At 53.7% G+C, this 21,162-nt stretch overlaps 1 protein-coding gene across 1 annotated transcript; it reads right to left on the reverse strand.

Annotated features, from left to right (window-relative positions):
• Positions 1-34: 34 nt before the first annotated feature.
• Positions 35-20,686, reverse strand: VSX2 (visual system homeobox 2). Its single transcript, XM_010962782.3, has 5 exons — positions 19,286-20,686; positions 17,923-18,007; positions 13,844-13,967; positions 3,123-3,303; positions 35-2,307 (listed from the first exon to the last, which is right to left on the reverse strand). Exons 1-5 carry the CDS (start codon positions 19,653-19,655, stop codon positions 1,982-1,984), a joined length of 1,086 nt encoding a protein of 361 aa, XP_010961084.1. The 5' UTR covers positions 19,656-20,686; the 3' UTR covers positions 35-1,981.
• Positions 20,687-21,162: the final 476 nt, after the last annotated feature.

Raw genomic sequence — 21,162 nt, forward strand, 5'->3', positions numbered from 1 at the left:
AATGCAATCTGTTGTGTAGGGTGCAGGAGGGAGTCAGAGGTAATAACTTAGTGGTTCAATGGCTGGAATATTTCAGTTGTGCCTGCAATGGAGGGTCCCATGTGACAGTGACATATGTCATTGAAAGGTGATGTCAGCTCAGTGGAAAATGGCAGGCTGCTGTGCCTGTATAGTTGGAGTAATTGTAAAAGAGGAATCTAGTGATTTGACCTAAAAATGAATTCAGGGGTTTACTTTTCATGCTACCCAAACACACAAATACACACCATGCTCACCCTAAGAGGACCCCTGGATCCCTCCCCTGCTGTTTTTACATCAACTTTATTCTTACTTGTATCTTTACAGAAAATGGCACAGAAATCACAGGTTTCAAATACCTAGAAGTTATTACAGTTCCATATTTCAAACACCTCAATATCAAGTCTCTTTCTTCTCACTCTATGTACATTATTTACACACCAGGGGCTACAGTCTAACACTTCAAACCAATGGGAGACAAAGACAAGAATGGGGGACGGTCCATGAATGGACTGAAGAAGAAATCAACTTCTGATATGGAATTAAAACCCCAACTTGCTGTCCCTCGGGCCTTTCTCTTGCAAGGGACGCCCTGCAAAGGTGTGTGGGAAGGTAGAGGAAGATGCCTTGGGGAGGGTGAGGGAGACATGTGCCTGGCCTGGGGGCGGAAGGGGCAGCAGCAGAGAGGCCATTGGTACAACAGATCCTCCCACCAGCAGACAGGAAGAAGCCCCTACCCCCTTTTCCGGAATGATTGCGGTCTTACGCTGGTGGACATGCACCAGGGCATATACCTGGCATGAAGGTATGTGTGCCTGCAGCCTAGTTTGGGTCTTAACACTGGCTCCTCCCTTGCTCTCCTTCAGGCCTTTTCTTATACCCTTCTTGTGACCAACCCTTGTTGCCTGTTTATAGCCCCAGGCCCACACGGGTCTTTGCCTCCTGGGAATGGCCTGGATCAAGCTGAGTCAAGATCAGTGATTTCCTGCGTGTTCATTTTACAGCTAGACTGGGTTGCTCCGAGGCAGGGCATGTGCGAATCAGTAATTTGTGAGAAGCTCTAGGGAAAGGATGCCTTGCACAGCAAGTCAGGGTCACAGGCAGCGTATCAGAGCTCAGGATGCTTCAGAACCCAGGCCCGACAGTGCAGTGAGCCGCAGCACCTGTGAGGTGCCCCCTGGCTGCAGGGCACAGGCCCTGGACTCGCCCCAGGTACTGTACACCCCACCTGTGGTGCTGGCACCTGTGCTGGGAGGAGTAGGACAGGCTGGGTGTGGAGAGGGCAGGTTCCTGAGGCTGACCATGGAGGGCATGACATGGAGGGTGGCCCAGAGGCCCAGGCTGGGATTCTCCGAATTGAATCTGGAATCTGGGCCCCAGAAATGCAGAGGCTGTGTCTGGGCCCACAGGACAGTACATCCACACAGTAGCAGGCACAGGCAGGGGAGGAGAGTTTTGCTGAGGGCCGGGGCACACAGGACATTGGTGCTGGAGTGCAGGTCCTCCATCCCTGTCACCACTGTGGCAGGCAGTGTGTTTGCGGCAGCGGCTTTGGGTCTGGACAGAGCAAAATCCACAGGGGTGCTGAGCTGGGAAGAAGGGCTTTTTGAGCAGGAGAACCGAGAGTGAGCGGTGGCTTTGGATAGTGAGGATTGCCAAGGGATTGAGTGAAAGCAACTTGAGGGGGTGGTTTGGGGCAGCAAGAAGGCTTCTGAGGCAGGGCCGTTAGAATGAGGAGGAGGATGCTGGACAGGTTAAGACTAGGCAGGGATGTCTCAGCATGGCCCAGTGCCTTGGCCAGAACTGAGTTGTGCCTGAAGTCATCCAGGGTCATGGAGAGCCTGTGGGGCCAGGGGAGAGTGGCAGAGGCCAGGCCTGGGTCCCGCCTCAGAGGACACCTCCCAACACCGCAGGCCTCAAGGAGAGCAGAGTCCTGGGGTTCCGGTGTCTGCAAACCCTTGACCTAAGCCATGTCCTCGAGCTGCGGTGGACTCAGCTTCTCCGCTGGCCTGTCTTCATCTGTGGCCTCCTCCTCCTCCGGCTCCTCGGCGTTCCTGGCCAGGCTGTCGGGCCCAGACACAGTCCCCAGCACTTTGGTGCTGTGCTCCTGCGCTCTGGCTCGGAGCGCTGCGATGCTGTTCTCCCTCAGTTCCTCCTGGGACATGGCGGCCGGGGGGTCAGGGCCCCGCTCCTCCTGCTCCATCTTGTCGAGCTTGGGCAGGGCCTGGCGCTCCACCTCGGGCTTCCTCCCCGACTCAGCTGCCGCCTCCAGCGACTTTTTGTGCATCCCTAAAAAGAATTGTTGGTATTCGGGTTTAGAAAAGCGCCTGGGAAAGCCATCTTGAACTGAAAACGGCAAAGATAGAGAGAGGCCAGAATTAAGGACGAGCAGAGAGCCTTACTGCATACACCGCAGTCACGCGAGTCCCAGGGCTGGGGCCGGGGCAGTGGGAAGGTGGCCAGGGGATGAGGCTGCAGACCAGCAAGAGGGGCACCAGGCTGGCAGAGGGCTTCTCCAAGCCAAGTCCCTGTGCGCCTGGCCCCCGGGTACCCTGTCTGTGCCTTCCCAAGCACAGCACTTGGTCGCCCATCCCTCCCTCCTGGGATTCCCGATCTTAGAACCCCAACACGAGTTGGTACTGCTGTCAAACACAGGTCCAGATGGCAGGTGAGGGAGGATGGCAGGTGGAGAGATTTAGGGGGAAGAAGTCCTTTGGGCAAAGCCAGAATTGTGACCAAAGGGACCTAGGGGTCTCCTCAGCCCCCAAGGGGGGCTGTTTCATTTACCACAACCTGAGCTCCAGCCAAGGGAAGAGGATACAGACCCTGGGGCAAGAGCCACACCCTTCCCACAGGATAAAAGAACCCAAAGACAGGGGCAAAAGTCCAGGCACCCAGTAGGTGAGTGCAAGGGACAGACACCCAACCCTGGGTGTAGCCTGCCCTTGAACCCCCCAGAGGAGACTGGGAGGCCTGCTTTGGAGAGCCTCTCTCCTGCCACGCTGTTGTGGCCAGATGTTCTTGCTCCAGGGCTGTCCCCTCCTCCAGGGAGCCCGCGCCCCTCACCACAGGGGCAGGGCCCCAGGGAGGGTGCGGGCTCTTACCCAGCAGCCACGGGGCACAGGAGTCCATGATGCCATCCTTGGCAGACTTGAGGATGGACTCTGGCAGGGGGATGGAGTGGCGCACCATGGCCCCATAGAGCCCGTACTCCGCCATCACACTGCTCCGGCCCCAGCACTTCTCCCGCTTCCTCCACTTGGCTCTGCGGTTCTGGAACCAGACCTACAAGTGTAGGCGAACAGGTCAGGGGCATGCTCTAGGAGGCACCGAGGCCAGGCCCTTACCCCCATGTCTTCCTGGAGTTAAGGTCCCCACGCCTTTGATGGCCAACAGCCTCATTCCCTTGTGACTTTCATTTTCTCCAGCAGGGCGTCCTTATTTAAGCTCACCCACCCTGTGGTTGCCCTGGGGTTCCTCCAGGCTCAGGGTGTCCAGAATGAGACACAAGTCCTGAGAATACAATGGGCAAAATGGTTTTGTTTGTTTTTTTTTTTTTTTTTTTGGATCAAAGCAGTTTAGGGTGATGGGATAGGGACTCCTCTTGGACAAGGTCTTGCATGTAGGTAGTTCCCATGTGGTCCTCAGTTTGCAGCTGAGAATTCTGACCTACACTTTGTAGTGTTCGTATGTACACCTCCAGCATATGAACAGAATGCATTTTCTGACTTGCAGAAGAACAAAGTCCTCTCCACTGGACTAGCAGTGCCTTTGGTTCAGGGTTCCCTCTCCACCAGAACACCAGAGGCCAGAGCAGTGCCGAGTAGGAGCAGTGAGTGTGGACTCAGGCAGCAAATAGAATTTCATCCAGATATCAGGGAGCCTGGAAACTACCCCAAAGCAAGCAGGGGACCCTCCCAGGAAGCCTGAGTCAGCCTTCTTCTCTGCTCTGTCTTGGCTAAGCCAGGCCAGGCCACAGTGCCCTCCATTCACCTGCACACCACAATTTTTGGACCTGACTCTAAATGATATTTGGGGGGAGCTGGGCAGCCATCCTTCAGTCAGGGAGGGAAGAGAAATTCTCCTGGTGTGAGGAGCAGGTGGAGGTGGGGACCTAGGAGAGTGGTGTGGGGGACACTCTAGAGGATGCCCCAAAGCTCACCAGTGCTGGGTCTGAATGAGTATGGGGTGCCCTGGTCGTATCTGCAGCACTCCAGCTCGGCTTTTGGAGGCAATCCCAGGGTCTCTGCATGCTTGGAGGAGGGGGAATTTCTTGGTCCCCGCCAAGCAGCTTTCCTTGGACTTTCAGCAGCTGACAGGAGTCAGAGCCAGGGGCAGCTGCACTGTCCTTCAAGCAGATGAGAGGCCCGTGGGAGACTGGTGGGCGCTGGCAGGACCCCAGGCCCGCCGGCCTTCTGTTGTCCCCGCACAGCCCCTCTACGCTCTGACCCCCGCGGGCGGCGAGACGCCCAAGCGCTCCGGATAGTCGGGGGGATAAGGGGACGGCAGAGGCGTGTTGGTCGGGGGGAAAAATCTATTAGTTTTCTCGGCGGATTTCCATTCCGTCGCCCCGGCCAAGTCCCCGCCCTTTCCCTCCGGGCCCCCTCCCCCACCCCAGGCGTCAGCAGAGGTTTCAGCTTTTGATGAAAAATTGCTCCAGCTCTATTCAAGAGGCGGCAAAAGAAGAGTCACCCCCAGGGGCAGCCCTGGGCTGATTGAAAAATAAGTTAATTTCTGTTTGAATCGATGGGCCTCAGGCACTGAAATATCACGGGAAATTAAAGCGGCTGCTCTCTCGGGAGCCGCGGCATTGACCCGCACTAATTAATGCTGGGGAGGCAGCGCGAACCGCGCGGCGAGCTGCTCCCCCTCCCCGGGGGACCCCAAACACTTCTCATTTAACTAATTAGACGGGGAAAATTGGGTGTTAATTTGTTTAGGATTTTTTCCCCTCTTCCCCCCCGGCAGCTCCCTCCCCAGCCACCGCCCCACGCGGGGGCGCGGGAAATGAATGCGGGGCTCGCCGGCAGATGGCTGCCCCGGTCACTCTGCAATCTTCTCCGACTTGATTGCTTGATTAGGTCGTTAGCACATTAAAAAAAAAAATTGCTTGCCGTCTGGCGCTGGCGTGATGAGTGGGACGCGCGGCAGCGCCTGGGTAATTTATCTTTTTATACGGCAAAGAATTTGATTTCAATCCGCAGATATATGGGGGGCCTTTGACACCTGTTTAACATCGCGTTGCTGACAGCTTAACCCTTTGCTGCCTCGGCAGCCGGGGGGCCCATGCAGGGGCTCGGACTTCGCGCGCCCCCGCGGCTCCCGCCGCTGCCGCCAGATGGCGGAGTGAGTGCCCCGGCCGCCCGCGGCAGCCTAGTGTCTGCAGCGGAGTGCGGCTGGCCACACCCAGCAGGGGGCGCCCGCACCGCCCCTCCTCGCACCCTCACCGCTCCCAAAGAGCCCCGCGGTCACACACGCGTCGTGCGGGGCTGCGGAAAGACTGCAAGGTCCACGCACGCCGTTAAGTTGACCCAAATGTGTGTAACCCTGCTTTGGCCTTTCTTCATTTCTAAATAACCAGGAACCTCTAAAAATAGGAGAGATACAGCCTCAGTCGCCCAGGGCCTCTCCATCCCCATACCGGCCCGCGGCCATTGGGAAAAACGATCTCTTGTCCCGCCTTCGGAGAGCCGCGCCTTTGCCACCGCAGGGTTTGGCGCCTTTGCCACCGCAGGGTTTGGCGCCTTTGCCACCGCAGGGTTTGGCACCTGCCTGTCCCTGCTCGGCCCTCCTGGAGAGCTGCGGAGCCAAGGTGCAAGGCCTTCCCCTGGTGTGGACCCAGACCACGCTGAGTGGTACTGGTCAAGGAAAGGGTTTATGTAATTTGAAGGCTACAGGATGGCTCCACTCCGTGCACTAGAAAGCCGTGCGCAATGCGAGTTCGGGTTAACTCGGCCACCTGCCTGGCCTGGCTCTGCTGCGCTGTTTAAAGCCCTCCCCAGTGGCCACTGCCTGTCCTGCAGACCCTCTGCCCTAACCAGAGCCTACGGTTTATCTGAGACCTCTGTCCCATTAGCACTTGGTCGCCCTCTGCAAGTACCCACTTACTCTCTGCCTTCTCCCACAGAGGAAAAACCTAAAAGGACTAACCCATATAAAGGTATGACTTCTGGTTTCACAGAGAAGACAGCAAAGAATGAACCCCTGGCGATGAATTCCAAGGTGGAATTCCAAGTCTGACCACAGAGTGTTGGGAAGGCTCTCTTTATGAATCTAAGTAAGCCACCTGCTTCTTAGGCAGATGACCTTCCTGCTTGAATGCAGTGAGTTATAAAACAACAGAGCCCTTAACTGGAACACGTTGGGGCTAGACTCCAGAATGTTTTGGATTTGGGGGAAAATATGTGATGCATGTTACACGTTACATAACATCCTGCAGCAGCAGCACCCCATAGTCAATTCATCAGTTCTAATTTCTCCAACAAAATGTACACATACTCATAAGGGACAAATAAAGAGCATAAGGTCAGATCTGGCTTTGCCAAGAATGAGTTTTGATGGCAAACAGATAAAAGAGCATGATTTATATTTAGATATTCTGGAGAAGGGATTGTGGATTAAACAAAGGCAGAGATACATAGAACCTCCACCCCCACCCCAGTATGGATGCCTGGAAAGGTACATAGCCCTGGCTTCCCCAGGATTCCATGCGCTTGAGATGGGGGGCAGCGCTCTCAGATGGAAACAGCATTTTGACTGGAACACTAAAGGAGGGGGTGCAGACTTGGGATTCAGATCATCTCTGGAGTCTGTAAACAGAACCATTTTCCTCGGCTTCCTAATTTGGACAAATGAATAACTGGTCTGCAGATCAGACTTTGCCCACAGACACTCCCAGAGGACCTGGTGCCAGCTGGTCGCTTAAACCAGGAGTCATCCGGACCCTCAGTTATGGGCTCCTGGAATGCCTGGCTCTCTTTGAAGACCAGATGCTGCTCCAATTTACGGAGGAAACCTGGACAGCCAAAACGATTTCTTTTTAGGACAGTTGGCAGGGAACCTGTGGCAATGGTGCCTTGGAGGGAAGTGGATAAGGAATTAGAATTAACCCTGACCACTCTTTGTATTTGCCTTTCTCCTAAACATTCCTGGAAGCAACCAGCATACATGCAGAACTTAAACATTTGCAAGAAGCATTGCAATCAGGAAATCAGCCAGTCCTGAACTGGAATTCCCAGCTGTGACAAAAACTGCTGTGTGATCTTGGGCAAGTTACTTGCCCTCTCTCAGTCTCAGTCTCTTCCAACATAAAATAAGAAAACCTACTTTTCTGAGTTGTTTTGTGGATCAATGAAATAAGCAAAAGTGCCTAAAATCAATGTTTATCACACAGAAGGTGCTCAATAGCTACTACTTATTGTTTCCATGGAGGCACAGAGAGAGTGGGAGTCTGCCCAGGGGGCAGGTTAATCGGTTAGCATTACTTGGCCCTCTGGCTTCCTCCGCATGCCCTTTAGCAAGGCTGGACTGACAAATACTACTAACAATAGCAGTAACAACTCCAAGAAGTGGGATGAGGGGGACAGAACTAACCTTCAGGCTGTAAGATTTTAATACAATCAACCTCCAGTTCCCCTCTAGGCATCCAAGGGGCCAAACAGGTGCTACTGTAACTCCCTGCATTTCTAATGTATTCCATACCCTTGAGGCCCAAATGCAAGGGAACACCCATGCAGTTGGCTATGATTTGGAACTAGAAGACCTGGGCTGGAGATCCTTGCTCTGCCTCCACCTGCCTCTGTGATCTTGGGTACATTTCTTAACCTTCCTGAACTTCTGATTCTTCCTCTGTGCTGTGATGCCACTTCCTTGCAGGTTTGTTATAAAAATTAAATAAAATAGTGCATGAGAAATGCCTGGCATGTGGCAAGAACTAAAACACATTGGCCTGATGCTGGATGAATTCTGTGGACAAGTATGCAAAGAGACGAGGATTTGCTTTCCAGCAAATGCTCAGTGACACTTTGTATCTAAAGCCGGGTCCTCCCATTTCCCACCTTTGAGATCCCTTCTCAGCATTTAGATCCCTTTTCCTGTTTGATCTCTTGGTTCTGGCAAGCCCACAATATTCCTTCAATCCCTCTCTCACTTTCCTGACTGCCTACTTTCTAGAAGACCCTGCTCCACTCACAAGGAATTCAGGTCCGGTACTCTTCAGGAGAGCCTGCGTCCAGGCCCCAGCAAGGACCAGAGCCCTGCCATTCATTTCAGGCCTCTTAGTGCCTGAGAATGGACACACAAGTGACAGCAAGGGTCACCAGCTTGGGAATCCCAGGCAAAGGAGAGTGGAGAAGATCTTCCAGCTCAGGAAAGATCATGGGTTTCCTGATGCATTTCCCCTCACAGGTAGTGCCCCAGCAGCGCTTTGAGGGCCTAGGTGGGATGCCTCTGACTGTTGACAGCTGGCCTGGCAGGTGCCTCCACACCTGAAGGACAGAGTCCCAAGGGCTCGTGCTTCCAAGGGTGGACTGGACCCAGGAAAGGGCTTCTTTCCAAATGGGTGCTCTTCTGCTATAGGGCACCCATCGAGCAGACCAGGCAACTCTAAGAGCTCTTTCTCTCACTCTGTGGGCAACCAGCATGAGCTGCTGTGGCCGTGCCCAGGGCTTCTCTTGTCCTCACAAGCTCCCATCCCCATATCCACACAGGACTCCATGCTCGGGCTCGTCCCCTCAAAGATCTCCCAGGAGACACTCTGCAGTCCCTCCAGGACCGCCCCAACTCCACATCAAAGGCAACATCTTACAGGAGATGTTCTGAACATTCTGGCCCCTTGGCTACCCCAGGCCCTGCCCTCCAATCTTGCCCCAGGTCACCAGGCCTGGCTTTATCCAGCCACGAGGCAGTTTCCGTTATATTCACCCTGCTTCTCTCCTCTCCTCTGACTGGAAGCTGATTAATTTGGGCTCATTGCTGGCGTGATTTAACGACTTCACACTCCACATCCACTCAGCACTTCTGACAACATATTTCAGCACATCCTTTCCAGCCCCAGCTTCAGGCTCTGAGAAGCCTGGCCTTGCTGCAGCTGCCAATGTCCACTAGGGGGCAGCTCTGCCCACATTTCCGGTGGCACCAGGCAGCATCCTTCCCTGCAATCCCAACAGGCCATCTCGTTTCTCATCCCACCCGGCCACCTAATACTCCACTTTCTTCTACTCATATTGACCCTCTTAAAAAACAGAAACTCCTTTCCTGAGCCTCCAACCCAGCATTTTTACATTGGCTGTACACAGTCACCTGGAAAGCTTTAAAAACATACAGGTGTCAAGACTCCACATCAAACCAATGAAACCAGCATTGCTGGGTGTGGGAGGCTGGCATGGGTATTTTAAACATCTGCTCTGTGATTCTAATAAACGTCCAGGGCTGAGACACACTGCAACTCTCTCCCATCTAGGCAGCTATCTCCTAACTTCTGGAATATAATCCCCGAAACTTCGTTCCCTACCCTTGGGCGGGGACCACTTTAAAAGAGGCAGACTAACAGCGCTAGTCAGAGAATCCAAGCCTCATCCTTCCAAACACACCAAGCTGCTAAGAGTGGAGGTGAGAATGTTCTGCTCACTTGGCATTTCCAGCTCTCTAACGTAGGCAAATGCCTACATTATAAGTACAACTTTTGCCCAAAAAAATACAGTAAACACATAAGTGAATACATATATATACCCCTATCTTACATCTCTGGGAATGAGTGACCCCACAGAGGAAATAGTCCGTCTGGAACGCCATTTCCTCTTCCACAGGGCTGACATCTGGTGGGGGCTTCCAGAATGCCATATCCCAGCATTTCTTGGAGATACAAAAAGGACTTCGTGTCTGAGTCTGATACGGAGACTGGAAATCTCTTCTTGCCCCGTATCCCTTCACCCCAACCCAGAGAGATGTAGAGTGAGGAAGTGCTTGCCCTTAGAGCACAAAGGCAGAGGAAACCGGTAGCTGCTGAGGAAGCTGACCCCTCATCACCGCCCTTTGCATTAATTATTCCAGCTTCCCTAGGTGGGTGCCCCTGTTTCCCTCAGCTGCTGTCCTGAGACAGTAGTTGAGTACTGGGTTTGAATCCTAGTCCACCACTTACTCACCTCTCAGCCCCTCAGTCTCCTCATCCAGAAAAGGGGGATAAGAATATTATCCAATTTATCTCGTTATTGTGAGGGTGTAATGAAAAAGGCATGGAAAGCCCCTAACATCTGGGACAAAGCTATGTAGTAATAATGCCAATAATAACAATACTTTTATTAAATTATTTTGGAGAATTTTTATGATTATTCACAAATGAGTAATCTGGGGCTCAGAGTCTGGCTCACTGGCAGTGAATCAAAGATGAGAATAGGTGTGTCTGATTTTTCACATCCACACCAGGTTCTCACTAGACATTAGACAGTAGGTCTCAGACACATCCAGGGCCTTACTCGGGTTGGCCCAGTAAAAGTGTGTGTCCCAGGTGTCACCTGGGGCTGTCCTGCTCCTTCATTTCACCAGTGGCAGCCCAGGGGTCTCGTGAGAGGTGATCCTGGAGAGGCTGCTCTCTGGGAGGGATCCCTAAGTCTTCCTTTTGCAGATGAGGAAGCTGAGATGGGAAGTGACTTGGCCTCTGCTGTGCCTGGTGGGTGTCAGAACCAGAACTAAGGTCCAGGTCCCTGATGTCCAGTCCAGTAACCTTTCCTCTCCACTTGAGAATGTCTAACTCCAGATCCCGAGCCTTCAGTAACTACCCCCTTCCCCCCACCCTCACCCCCAACACACACACAAAGGCCTCTCCCTGAAAGCTGGGGGAGGGGGGAGGGCCAGCTCTGGAACAGTAGTTTTCCATCCTTAGATGACTGGTCCCGCCTAAATCAACATGCTGAGAAGAAAGGAGGAAGAAGGGTGGCAGTGTCGTGAAGCAAGTGCTCTGGGGTCTAAAGGGACTCAGGTCCGAGTGCTGGCCTCTGGGCCTTAGGTTTCCCTTCTGTGAAATGGGCATAGTAATAGTACCTAGCTCACTGGGTGCTCTGCGGAGTCTCTGGGAATAGGATATACATAAACTATCTCTGGGAAGAACCAAAGGAAACTGGTTACCCCTGGAGGGGCTGCTGGTGGGTAGTGGGGAGGGAGACTTATGTTCCACTCTTTTGAATTCCTGTACATGATTTGCCCACTCAAAAAATAAATGTTTTATGAGTGAGGTTTGGGTTTTTTTAGGACAGTACCTGGTACTCAAAATATTGGTTATTTTTATAAAGAAGACTTGAAACAGTCCTCCCATTCAACCTCAAATCATCTCTGTTCCCCCAGCTTCGAGTCAAAGCAAAGGCTTCAAACCCAAGAGGCAGGTGGTAAACATGTGGGCTTTAGGTGCAGCCTAAAGAAACCTTAGGTGGGTCCCTGTGTCCTCCATGTACCAGCTGCGTGGCCTTGGGCAAGTTGCTGTGCCTCTGTTTCCTCAGTTATAAAAGGAGGTTAGTGGTCTCTACCCCACTGGTCATCACCAGGATTTAATGAGATCAGAGCTGAAACCAAGTGAGTGAGCCCTGGGCAGGGCAGGCCTTGCTTGGAACACTCTACACATACAGCTCATCGCATCTGCAGCTGCTGCGTTCATCCCCGTTTCACAGACAAGCAATCGGAGGCTCGGGCTGGGGCCATAACTTGTCCGCTGCCACTAAGCTGGTAACTGGTGAAGCCAGGATGAGTCTGGCTCCGGAGGCGGTGTCCCTAACCACTGCGTGTCCCTGCCTCTCCCGGGCACATCCTATATTTCGAACACCTGGCACATGGGAACTTCTCTATGGGTTACGGCTGTGACTGTCGTTATAAAATGTTAAGACCTTTCCCAGGCCACTCAGTAAAACATTTGGGCGCAGGGCTTTCTGACAACTCACAAACACCTTTTGGGGGCAACATTTAGTCAAAGAAGTACGTGTTGCTCTAAGAGTTGGAGAGATTCTTGCCCTGGTTCTCCCATAGCCACAATTTCCACAGCCAGTCTTCCCAGTCCCAGGGCAATCAACTATTCCATACACTTGGCTCCTCCGTGCTGGTTCTGCTGGCTTCAGACACCACCCTGGAGACATTCTGCAGATGATTTTTAAAAGCCTAGAGTCTGCCAGCCAGACATCTGTAGCAATGCAGTTACAGCCAAGGTCGAGCCTTCCCCAAATCCTTCAGACGCTCTCGTCCACCACCACTGCCGCCACCACAACAGCCAAACAGATTTTAGGACAACTCATTGCAAGAGACAAGCTGTTTCCTCCTACTGGTGTAAATAGTGTAAATGTAGGGCTGAACAAGAGGGGAAATCTTTCAGTCTCACCTCACCCCAGCTGTTTGTAATGGCCAACTCTGCTGATGAAGGCCAGGCAGGGGTTACCACCACGCAGCAACTGGATTGGGCCTTGGCTTAAACACACACACACACACACACACACACACACACACACACACACGATTCAGAAACACCCAGCCTTTCCCCACTGGAACCCAGTTGGGTGGGGGTGATGGATCCAGGCCACTATGGATAATGCACCAAACAGATAATCTGCTTATGAATAATTGAGCTTATTGTTAGTGTCACTGTCTAAAGCCATTGGCTGAAATTCCCCATAGACTTCCAGGGGCGAAGAAGGCTCTTCTGGAAGAGCAGCTCATACCTCATTTCCCATTCTCTGGTTCTCCAGTGAGAGAGCACAAAGAACCCACACACCTTATTTCGTTCTTTCTCTGGGCCTGCCTTCTACCCCTCAACACACATCACACCTGGCGACACAGAGGAGGAGGAGATTCGGGGCAGAAGGGGTTTTGGGAAGATGGGACCCTCCCTGCCCTTTCCCAGCGTGAGTAGTCAACTGCCCTGGATCCCTCAGGTGTCCAGATAGGAGCAGCTTTGATTCAAGATCTTGATCCCACTAAGGCAACCCCAAATCTTCTGGAAATTTTCCTGCACACCATCACTTCTTCCTTCTCACGGAGGCTTTATTTGGAAAATCATCAGACTTCATCTTTTCCCGGAGAAATGATTCAGCAGCCCACTCCTGCCCAGCTAGGGGTGCCCTGGACTTGGGAGGATCCTGCCACTGCCAAAAGGAGACCCTGTGCCTGGCCCAGCTGAGGGAGGACAGCCCAGTCCCGGGCAGGACTGGTTACACCACGGAACTCGCCAGTGAGGGATAGGAGCTCATGAGCACCTCCTGGGCCAGACCTGGGAGACGTCAAGGAGCAGAAGCTCTGGGCAGGGCCTGCTATTTGGCTGTGAGAAGGAAGGAGCCTCAGCTGAATGAAAGCGGTGGAGAGTAGGTAGGAAGGGAGGGGCACCCTCTTCCTCCTGGGGTGGGGAGTGGAGGGAAGGGAAACAGTCCGGGGTCAGGGCTGGAAGCCACTTTCCCCCATCCCCAGGCACTCAGCGATGCCTGGGGCCACCTCAGGCCTTCAAGCAGACATTTACTACCTGGGAGACATCTGCTGCAACAGAGACCCTGCTCAGAACTCCTTCTCCCACCAGAGGCGCCCTCACAATCTGTCTAATACACTTGTCAGGAAGCCTACAGTCTAGAGCAGCAGGCCAGGCCACATCTACTAAATCTCCTGTCCCCCAGCAGTGCCCACCTCACATGTAGGTATTCAGCAAATACCTGTGTGCATCAATGAGCTGTTCTTCATGAGGACGCGACCACAGACAAGTGCACGGGCATAGCAGCAGGGTGGGAGACGGGCATCGGGGAGCCTGGGGTAGTCAATGTCCCCAGGAGTGAGGATAGTGTGGGAGGGAGGGACTCAAGGCTGTTACCTGTATCCTATCTTCGGGCAGCTCCGTTTTCATGGCCAGCATCTCCCGGGCATAGACGTCTGGGTAGTGGGCCTCATTGAACGCCTTCTCCAGCTCCTCTAGCTGGTAGGACGTAAAGATTGTCCTGAGGGAAGCAAAACCAGACAGTCAAGAGCCTGAAAATGGAAAGAAGCCTGTCCCAGAGGGTAGGACAGCCCCCACTACAGCTGCTGGACAGACCCCAAACCCAGGCTGGGCCAGCACAAACTGAGGCAACCTCTCTCTCTCTCTCTCTATCTCTCATACACAAACATACACATACACATACACATACACATACACATACACATACACATACACATACACATACACACAAACACACACACACAGACACACACACACAGTTTAACCCTCTGGACTCTTCTTCATTGAAGTCTGAGGACCCACACTACCCTCCTGGTGGCTGGGGGTCTTATTTCAGCCCTCGGTGACACTTCATACTGGGAATCTTCCTGGAAGTGCTTCTTTGGGGGAAAGGGTGTTAAGACAGAAACTTTAGGAAACTGCAGAAAGCCTGTCTTTCTCCTCCCAGGCACAGAGTGAAGGGCTCACCAGGTAAATAAATGTCTCAGCCCCACTGGGACTGGCATCCCCGGCTCCTCTCGCAGACAGTAGAGCTGATCTTTTAAATTGTACTCAAAGTTCAAAGATTCACCAGAAGGTCAATGCAGCAGCAACCCCACGGTTCCTACAGCGGAGAATGGATTGACTCTCCCACCCCCTCAACCCACCCCAGTGCCCCGCCCTCACCTGCCCAGACCTACTGGCTCCTTAGAGCTGCCCTCAGAGTCTTGGGGGCAGGGAGAGGGGGAAGGGGTGCTCTGTCCCTTCCTGCACTCAGAAGGCAAGGGCTGTCTCCTCAGCATCCCACACACACAGGCTCAGCCACTCACCCAGCAGGAGCCCCATTCAGGGGAGTGCCATTCAGGTCACCCTGAGAGAGCCTCCCTACACAGCCCCCCACCCTCCACAGAGCAGTTCACATTGACCTATTTTGAGTCATAAACTGCTTTAAGGATCCAGGAAAGGCTACATCCTCTCACCCTAGCAAATGGATATGCTGGTCCAATACGTGACATTTTTTGCCTCCAATATTAGGAGGTTCATAGTCCTCTTTTCTTGAATAAACACACTACATTCCCACTTACAGATATAAATTCTCTTTTCAGACCTGAATTTCACTAAGTTCTAGGTGACTGTGGTCCTGCACCCTCATCAACAAACTGGGGAACAATAGAGTCCAGACTTCACAAACTCAACTTGTAAAATGGTACATTCCTTGCTTGAGCTGCTGGGATTTGAACCCTGGGACCAGCCTGGGGTTGGGATCCCTCACTACTGCTCCGGCCCCATCCTCACCCAACACAAGGGAAAAGTATAGGTGTAAGAACCATACCCTCTCTGTGCCGGCGTCGGCTTTAACATCTTGGAGGATGATGTAGGGGGTGTGTGGGGAGGAAAGATTCTGCTTTTTATCAAAAATGACTGGTTTGATTCTAGATCGTTTCTCCTGTTCTCCCCCAACGGAATGCTTACAAATACAGAGTTAATTCTCTCAAATTTTGAAGATCTGCTGCTTTCTATTTCTTTCCTGCCACTTACTGAAGGTCCCCTGAACAGACAGTCAAAATAAACAATCAAAACATGCAAGTCTTTTTCGAAACTAGGAAAACTGAGGCACACGGCTATTGTGGTGTGTCCAGAGCCAAAGAGGAGAGATGATGGCAGGCCACTCAGGACATTTCAAGTGCCAGCCTCTGCTTGGGAGAGCTCTCATTCAAAAAACAAAACAAAACAAAAAAGAAAGGAAGAAAGAAATGGAACAGTACCTCAAATCCCCCAGATTTCCCCTCATTCCCACCTCAGAGCTAATGCAAGTGTTTATGCTGACATGCTCTCCAGGGAGCCACACTGCGCCTCCAAAATGTGACCCAAACCCAGCTCTGGCTCCGGGCTCTACACAGAATCCCAGCCCTTCATAGTCCCATCGTATCTTGTCTACCGAAGCTGAGCTTTCCAGGTAGAGAAGAGCAAAACCCAAGGGACTCCAAAGGCTGCAGCTCCATCCCCACTCTCCTCTCCAACCCCAGCTAAGGCTAAGTACCTGGTAGCTTTCTGGGAGATAAAGAGATGCTCATCTCGCATCACCAGATTCCAGGGTCTTTTACCTGAAATCCTCAAATGAGAGAAGCTCAGAAAACCACTTTTTGTTGTTGTTGTTGTTGTTTTAACTAACTAAAAACTGCACCAGCCATTCTCCTGTCTCCAATTATCTGTTCCCTTCATACACCAGAAATAACCAGGAACTGAGGGCAGGTGGCTAGTTGTCGTTCTGTCTCCTGGGGAATCCTCAAAAGCACAGAGTTGCCCCTGGTGGAGAAGGTATTGGGTGAGGATAGAGGATCAGGGATCTTAAGCATGGCCTTTGGGCTGTGGGTCAGCCAGCTCCCAGTGCCGCACAAGGAGATGTCCCGATGCAGAAACACACTGTTCCTGAGGGTGCTTTGTCCAGGGCTCTCCTTGATATGGGAATCCTTCCCCTACCCTAATTCAGGCAGAAGCACAGAAGCCGGTCAGTGGGACTCTGATCTGCCCTCCCAGTCCCTGTCCCTGCCCCAGAGGCTGACAGGATTATCCCCTCTCTGGGACCAGCAAAAGGTGTTTTAATGAATATTTGTTGGAGGGATGAATGTAAAAAACGACCCAGGATCAGGACTAAAAACAACATTTCCATTTAAAATAAAACAAAACAAACAAAACAAAAACAAACAGTTGCCTTTAGGGAACAAGCGAAGGTCACCGAGAAACCAAATCAAAGTTCACCCTCACTCAAGCTCAAACCTGATGGGGACTGAGAGGTCAGGAAGGGCGGTTTTAAAACGTGGGGGTCACTAGTGTAGTTTCCGGGGGTTGAGGATGAGAGATACACAGCAAAGCAACCCAGAGACAAGGGTGCAAAGAGGCTGAGAACAAATTGAGAAGTGGATGAAGTGGGGGAGGGGGGCCGGAGAGCACCCCAGGGAGAAATGTCCAGAGAGCCAGCCGGGCGCTTCGGGCGCCCCACCTATACTCGGGCAGAGAGAGAGATTTGGGGAAACAGACCAAGGGTGAGCGCAGGGAGAGTGCCTACAAGCAGCACTGGCAGAAAGTCGAGTTGATTTTTGGTTCTCACTCCTTTATTTCCTGAAAACCTCCTCATAAATTTACTCAAGGAATTGGTAACAGTGATGCGGCTTCGGAGGAGAATGCAAGTTTGGAGTAGGGGAATTACTTTTCAGGATATACCTCTTGGCACCTATTGAATTTTTAACTTTGTGCAAGTAATGTCTACTTAAAGACATATTTAAAGGAAAAAAAACCAAACAAACAAAAAACAAACAAAAAGACCTGTCTTCAGTCTGTATCGCAATGCATCCCACAGCTAGGGCTGGTGGGGTCATCCAGTCCACACACTCCTCCTTTCCCATTTTACAGACCAGGAAACTGAGGCTTACAGATCACAAAAGAGCAGAAGCCAAAAGAATAATTTCCATTAATGCAGATGTTATTCTCGAAATTTTGCTAACGGTGGGAGCAAAAAGATATAGAGGGTCGGCGACGCTGCCAGGAACCGCGGGAGAGGAATGGGCCGGGGGCAGAGGGCGGAGGAACAGGCTCGGGCAGGAGAGAGCCGACCTGACCGCCGCAGGGTGTGCATGGCTCTCGGTGCAGATGCAGGGATCGCATCTGGAGGCCGCCAGCCCCTCTATGTCTTGGGTTTAGCCCTAGTTGGGGCCTTTTCCTTTTTCCCGAAGAAGCAGGAAAAAGCCTCAAATGGTGCCGCTTCCCCGGCGGCCGCTCATGATCCTCACCCGGCCCGGCCAGACGCCAGGGCCCCAGGTGGGTGTCCCCAGACAACGCTTGGTCTCCCTGTCCTGACACAGCCGCGGATATCAGATCTGGAGTCGGTGAAATTAGGTCCAAGTGGCCCGACCCCCGAACAGAGGACGGCAAGGGATGGGTGAACAGAAAGGAGACGGAAAGCGTTGCAGGGGCCTTACCTGTGTCGCCGCTTCTTCCGTTTCTTGGTCTGGTTTAAAGCCGACTTGGACATTTTTCGGTCGCTGGAGGAAACATCTTCAGAATCTGAAAAGCAGGCAGAGGCACATGCGGCAGAATGGGGGGCGCGCTCGGCAGTACACCGGCGCGCCAGGCTCCCGGATCCCGCAAGGGCCCCACCCCCGGAGGCCTCCGGAAGCAACCGGGCCTGCTCTGTCTCCCCGGGAAGCCCTCCACTAGGTCGACCCCATCCCTAAGCCCTGGCTATTTCTACGCACGCTGGCGCCGGAATCCGGGGATTGTGAACAGATTTCGTTGTAGGAGATGCAAAGGCCCCGACATCCCTGGGGCAGGGACTGCAGAGGAGCGAGACAGCCTCCGCCGGTCGCAGGGGCCCCCGGCGGTGCTCTGGACTCGGCGCCCTGCCCTGCGCTTGCAGCTCCGGCGCCGAGGGCCCAGAAGGTGGCCCCCAGGAGCGGAGCCGGGGCCAGGGGAGCTGGACTCCGATTAGGGCCGGGGGCTCCCGCGCACAGCCCCCTTTTCAGTGCCCGCACCATGCGCCCCCGCTCGGGTCTGGAGAGACTGCGAAACGCCACTTTCGTTGTCCCTCCAAATAAAAATAAAACGATAACGAAAAATCGGAGGAATCGCCGAGAGCGAACCAGTGCTAGAGGGCCGAGCGGGCGGAGACACACCGCCGGAAAAGCGGCCCGGGGAGGGCACGGCTGGGTCAGCCCGGGGTCCCGAGCCCGCGATGAGCGGGTATCCAAGATGTGGTGCTTAGGTGGGATCTCGGATTTCGACCGCTTGGGCCGCGGCGGTGGCTGGGTTGTCTAAATTCGTGGGGTAAAAATAAAACCCAGCCGACCAATACGGGGGGTTCGGAAGGGAGAAAAGGAGGAAGGAAAAGCCAACTTTGGACACCCGGGATGGGGCCCGAAGCTGGCACTCTCTTCCTGGGGCGCCAATGCCCGGAACAGAATCGAGTTCTGGGAGCGCGGGTCCTCCGAGAGGCCGGGGCCGCAGTGGAAAAGCGTAGGGGGAACCCCCGACCCCGGGCTCCGACATCCTAAGCCCAGTTGCCAGTGGGGCCCCAACCCAGCGCCGCGGCAGAGCCGGGCCCGACTCGGGAACGGGAGAACAGCTCGGCTACCGCAAACACGGGCATTAAAACCCGGCCGGCGCCTGGAACATCCTCCAGGCCCCCACCCCGGGCACGCCGGCCCCAGGCCCGGGCTGTGACCCCTCGGCCTGACACGAACTTTTGCACCCAGAGGAGGCCTTGCGGTGCAAGCGAGAGCCGACTACATTGGGTTCCAGGGTGTTACCCCTGTCAGGCAGCCACGCAGCCTCGCCCTCACCTACCCGAGCTGGCCGTCTGGCTGGTGTCCAGCGGCCCCGATGCTCTGCCCAGCGGCTGCAAGTGGACGCTCTGCGGGTCGGATAGCACTTCCAGGAAGGTGGGCTGTGCGTAGAAGCCGGGGAGCCCCCCGGGCCCCAGCAGCCCCATGCCGCCCACTCCTGCGGGACTGAGCACTGAGCGCGCAGCCAGCAAGTGCCCGGGGGCCAGGCCGTCGAGGGCAGCCCGCGGGTGGGAGCTGGGGGGCTCCTTGTTCAAGCCCAGGATCTCCTGGATGCCAAACCCGGTGCACCTGGCCGGGGTTCCCCCCGAGGTGTTCTTGGCCACTGTCTCGGCTTTGGGCTTGCTCAGCGCTTCCCCTGCTTTCCCCGTCATCTCTCGGCTCTTTGGAGGGGCTGAGGCCGCAAGTCTTTTGCTCCCCCCCGCCCCCCCCCCCGCGGGCTCCCTGCTTCACGAAGTTGGTCCCAGGTGCCCCTCCGGTGTGTAATGCTCTGGAGCCCCAAGGAGATTCCCCTTTTATCCAACCATGCGGCAGCCCAAGTGGGGTCAGAGCTGAGCAGCCAATCACCGGGGCCAGGAGTGATTAGGAATTCCAAAAAGCTGGCAGCTCCCGCCTCAGGCAGCACTGAGGGGCCAGGGCGCTGGGGGCCCGGGCATTGGGTGGGGTCTGCAGGATGCCCCTGGGCAGGGACCCCAGAGGCTGAGATGAGACAACCAGGTTCAAGGCTGTTCCAGGAGGCTGTGTGGCCAGGGGTTCAGGACAGAGCTGGCTGGGACTGTGCCTGGGGTGGGGTTGGGTAGAAGATTGGCTGAAGGCAGGTGCTAGAAACTGGGAGTCCTGATCCCTCCCTCCCTTAACTCCTATACAGGTTTGGCAGGGTCAAAGAAGCCAAATATGGGACCCCTGTGTAAGAGGCAGAACAAGGGAGGGCACAAGAACCCTGGCCAGGGTGTGTGGTGGCAGTGGGGAGAAAGAAGGGGCCAGGGTTTGAAGAGGGAGATGTGGGGGGTTGGGGAGCTCAAGGCTTGTTTCCCCAGCACAGGATACTATGCCTAGTTCAGAAGAGCTACTCAAAAAATATCGTCCAGTGAATGAATGAATAATAAGGGGTCAGGAGTAGGGGTCCCTGGTGGGAAAGAAGAGTGGTGGTGGCTTCTTTTGGAGGACAACTGTGGACATCTGAACATCTTCTTAGAATAAGCATGAAGTGTGCCCAACTTCCATGGAAAGATTTCATCTCTTCTATCCATTCACTCAGCTAGTAAATATTGAGATTTTACCAGCTCTGAGCTAGGAGCTGGGGGTTCCCAAGTAAATCAGATAGACAAGTCAAGGGGTCTACTATACCTCAAAAGTCACCAAGCAAACAAATGAAGAGAATGGCACTGTTGATGTGGAGGGGAAGGAGGAGAGAGGAGGGAGGGCATGAGAGGCAATTAAAAAGTAAGCTTCTGTCTCCAGTTGATGGAGCTCGTTGGACTAACTCCTGTGTTGGAAGCTGCAGAATTGTAGCCAATTGGGCCAGTTGAAAAGTGGTAAGAGGCAGCCAGAAACTGCTTTAGGCAGGCAGGATCCTCACCTGGAGAAAAGAGAAAAACCAAAGGTGGGCAGGGGAGCTATTGGTTTCTTGCTTAAGGGCTCTGCAGGAAGGATGACTCCCTTGGGTCCAAGTGTCAAGTGGAGATGATTCTCCACACGCACAATTATGTGCACCATAGACCCCTAAGTCCCTGTACTCTGCCGCCTCAGCTAACTCCTCTGTGACCTTCTTGGGGCTGGGGACTATCTTATCTTCCTTGCCACTTCCCTCTCCACTGTGCCTACTAGACAGTGGGTTTTTAATAAGGGTTTCTTGGCTTGAAGACATCCTATGAGGGGAAT

The sequence above is a fragment of the Camelus bactrianus genome, chromosome 6, assembly GCF_048773025.1.
Source record: "Camelus bactrianus isolate YW-2024 breed Bactrian camel chromosome 6, ASM4877302v1, whole genome shotgun sequence".
NCBI lineage: Eukaryota > Metazoa > Chordata > Mammalia > Artiodactyla > Camelidae > Camelus > Camelus bactrianus.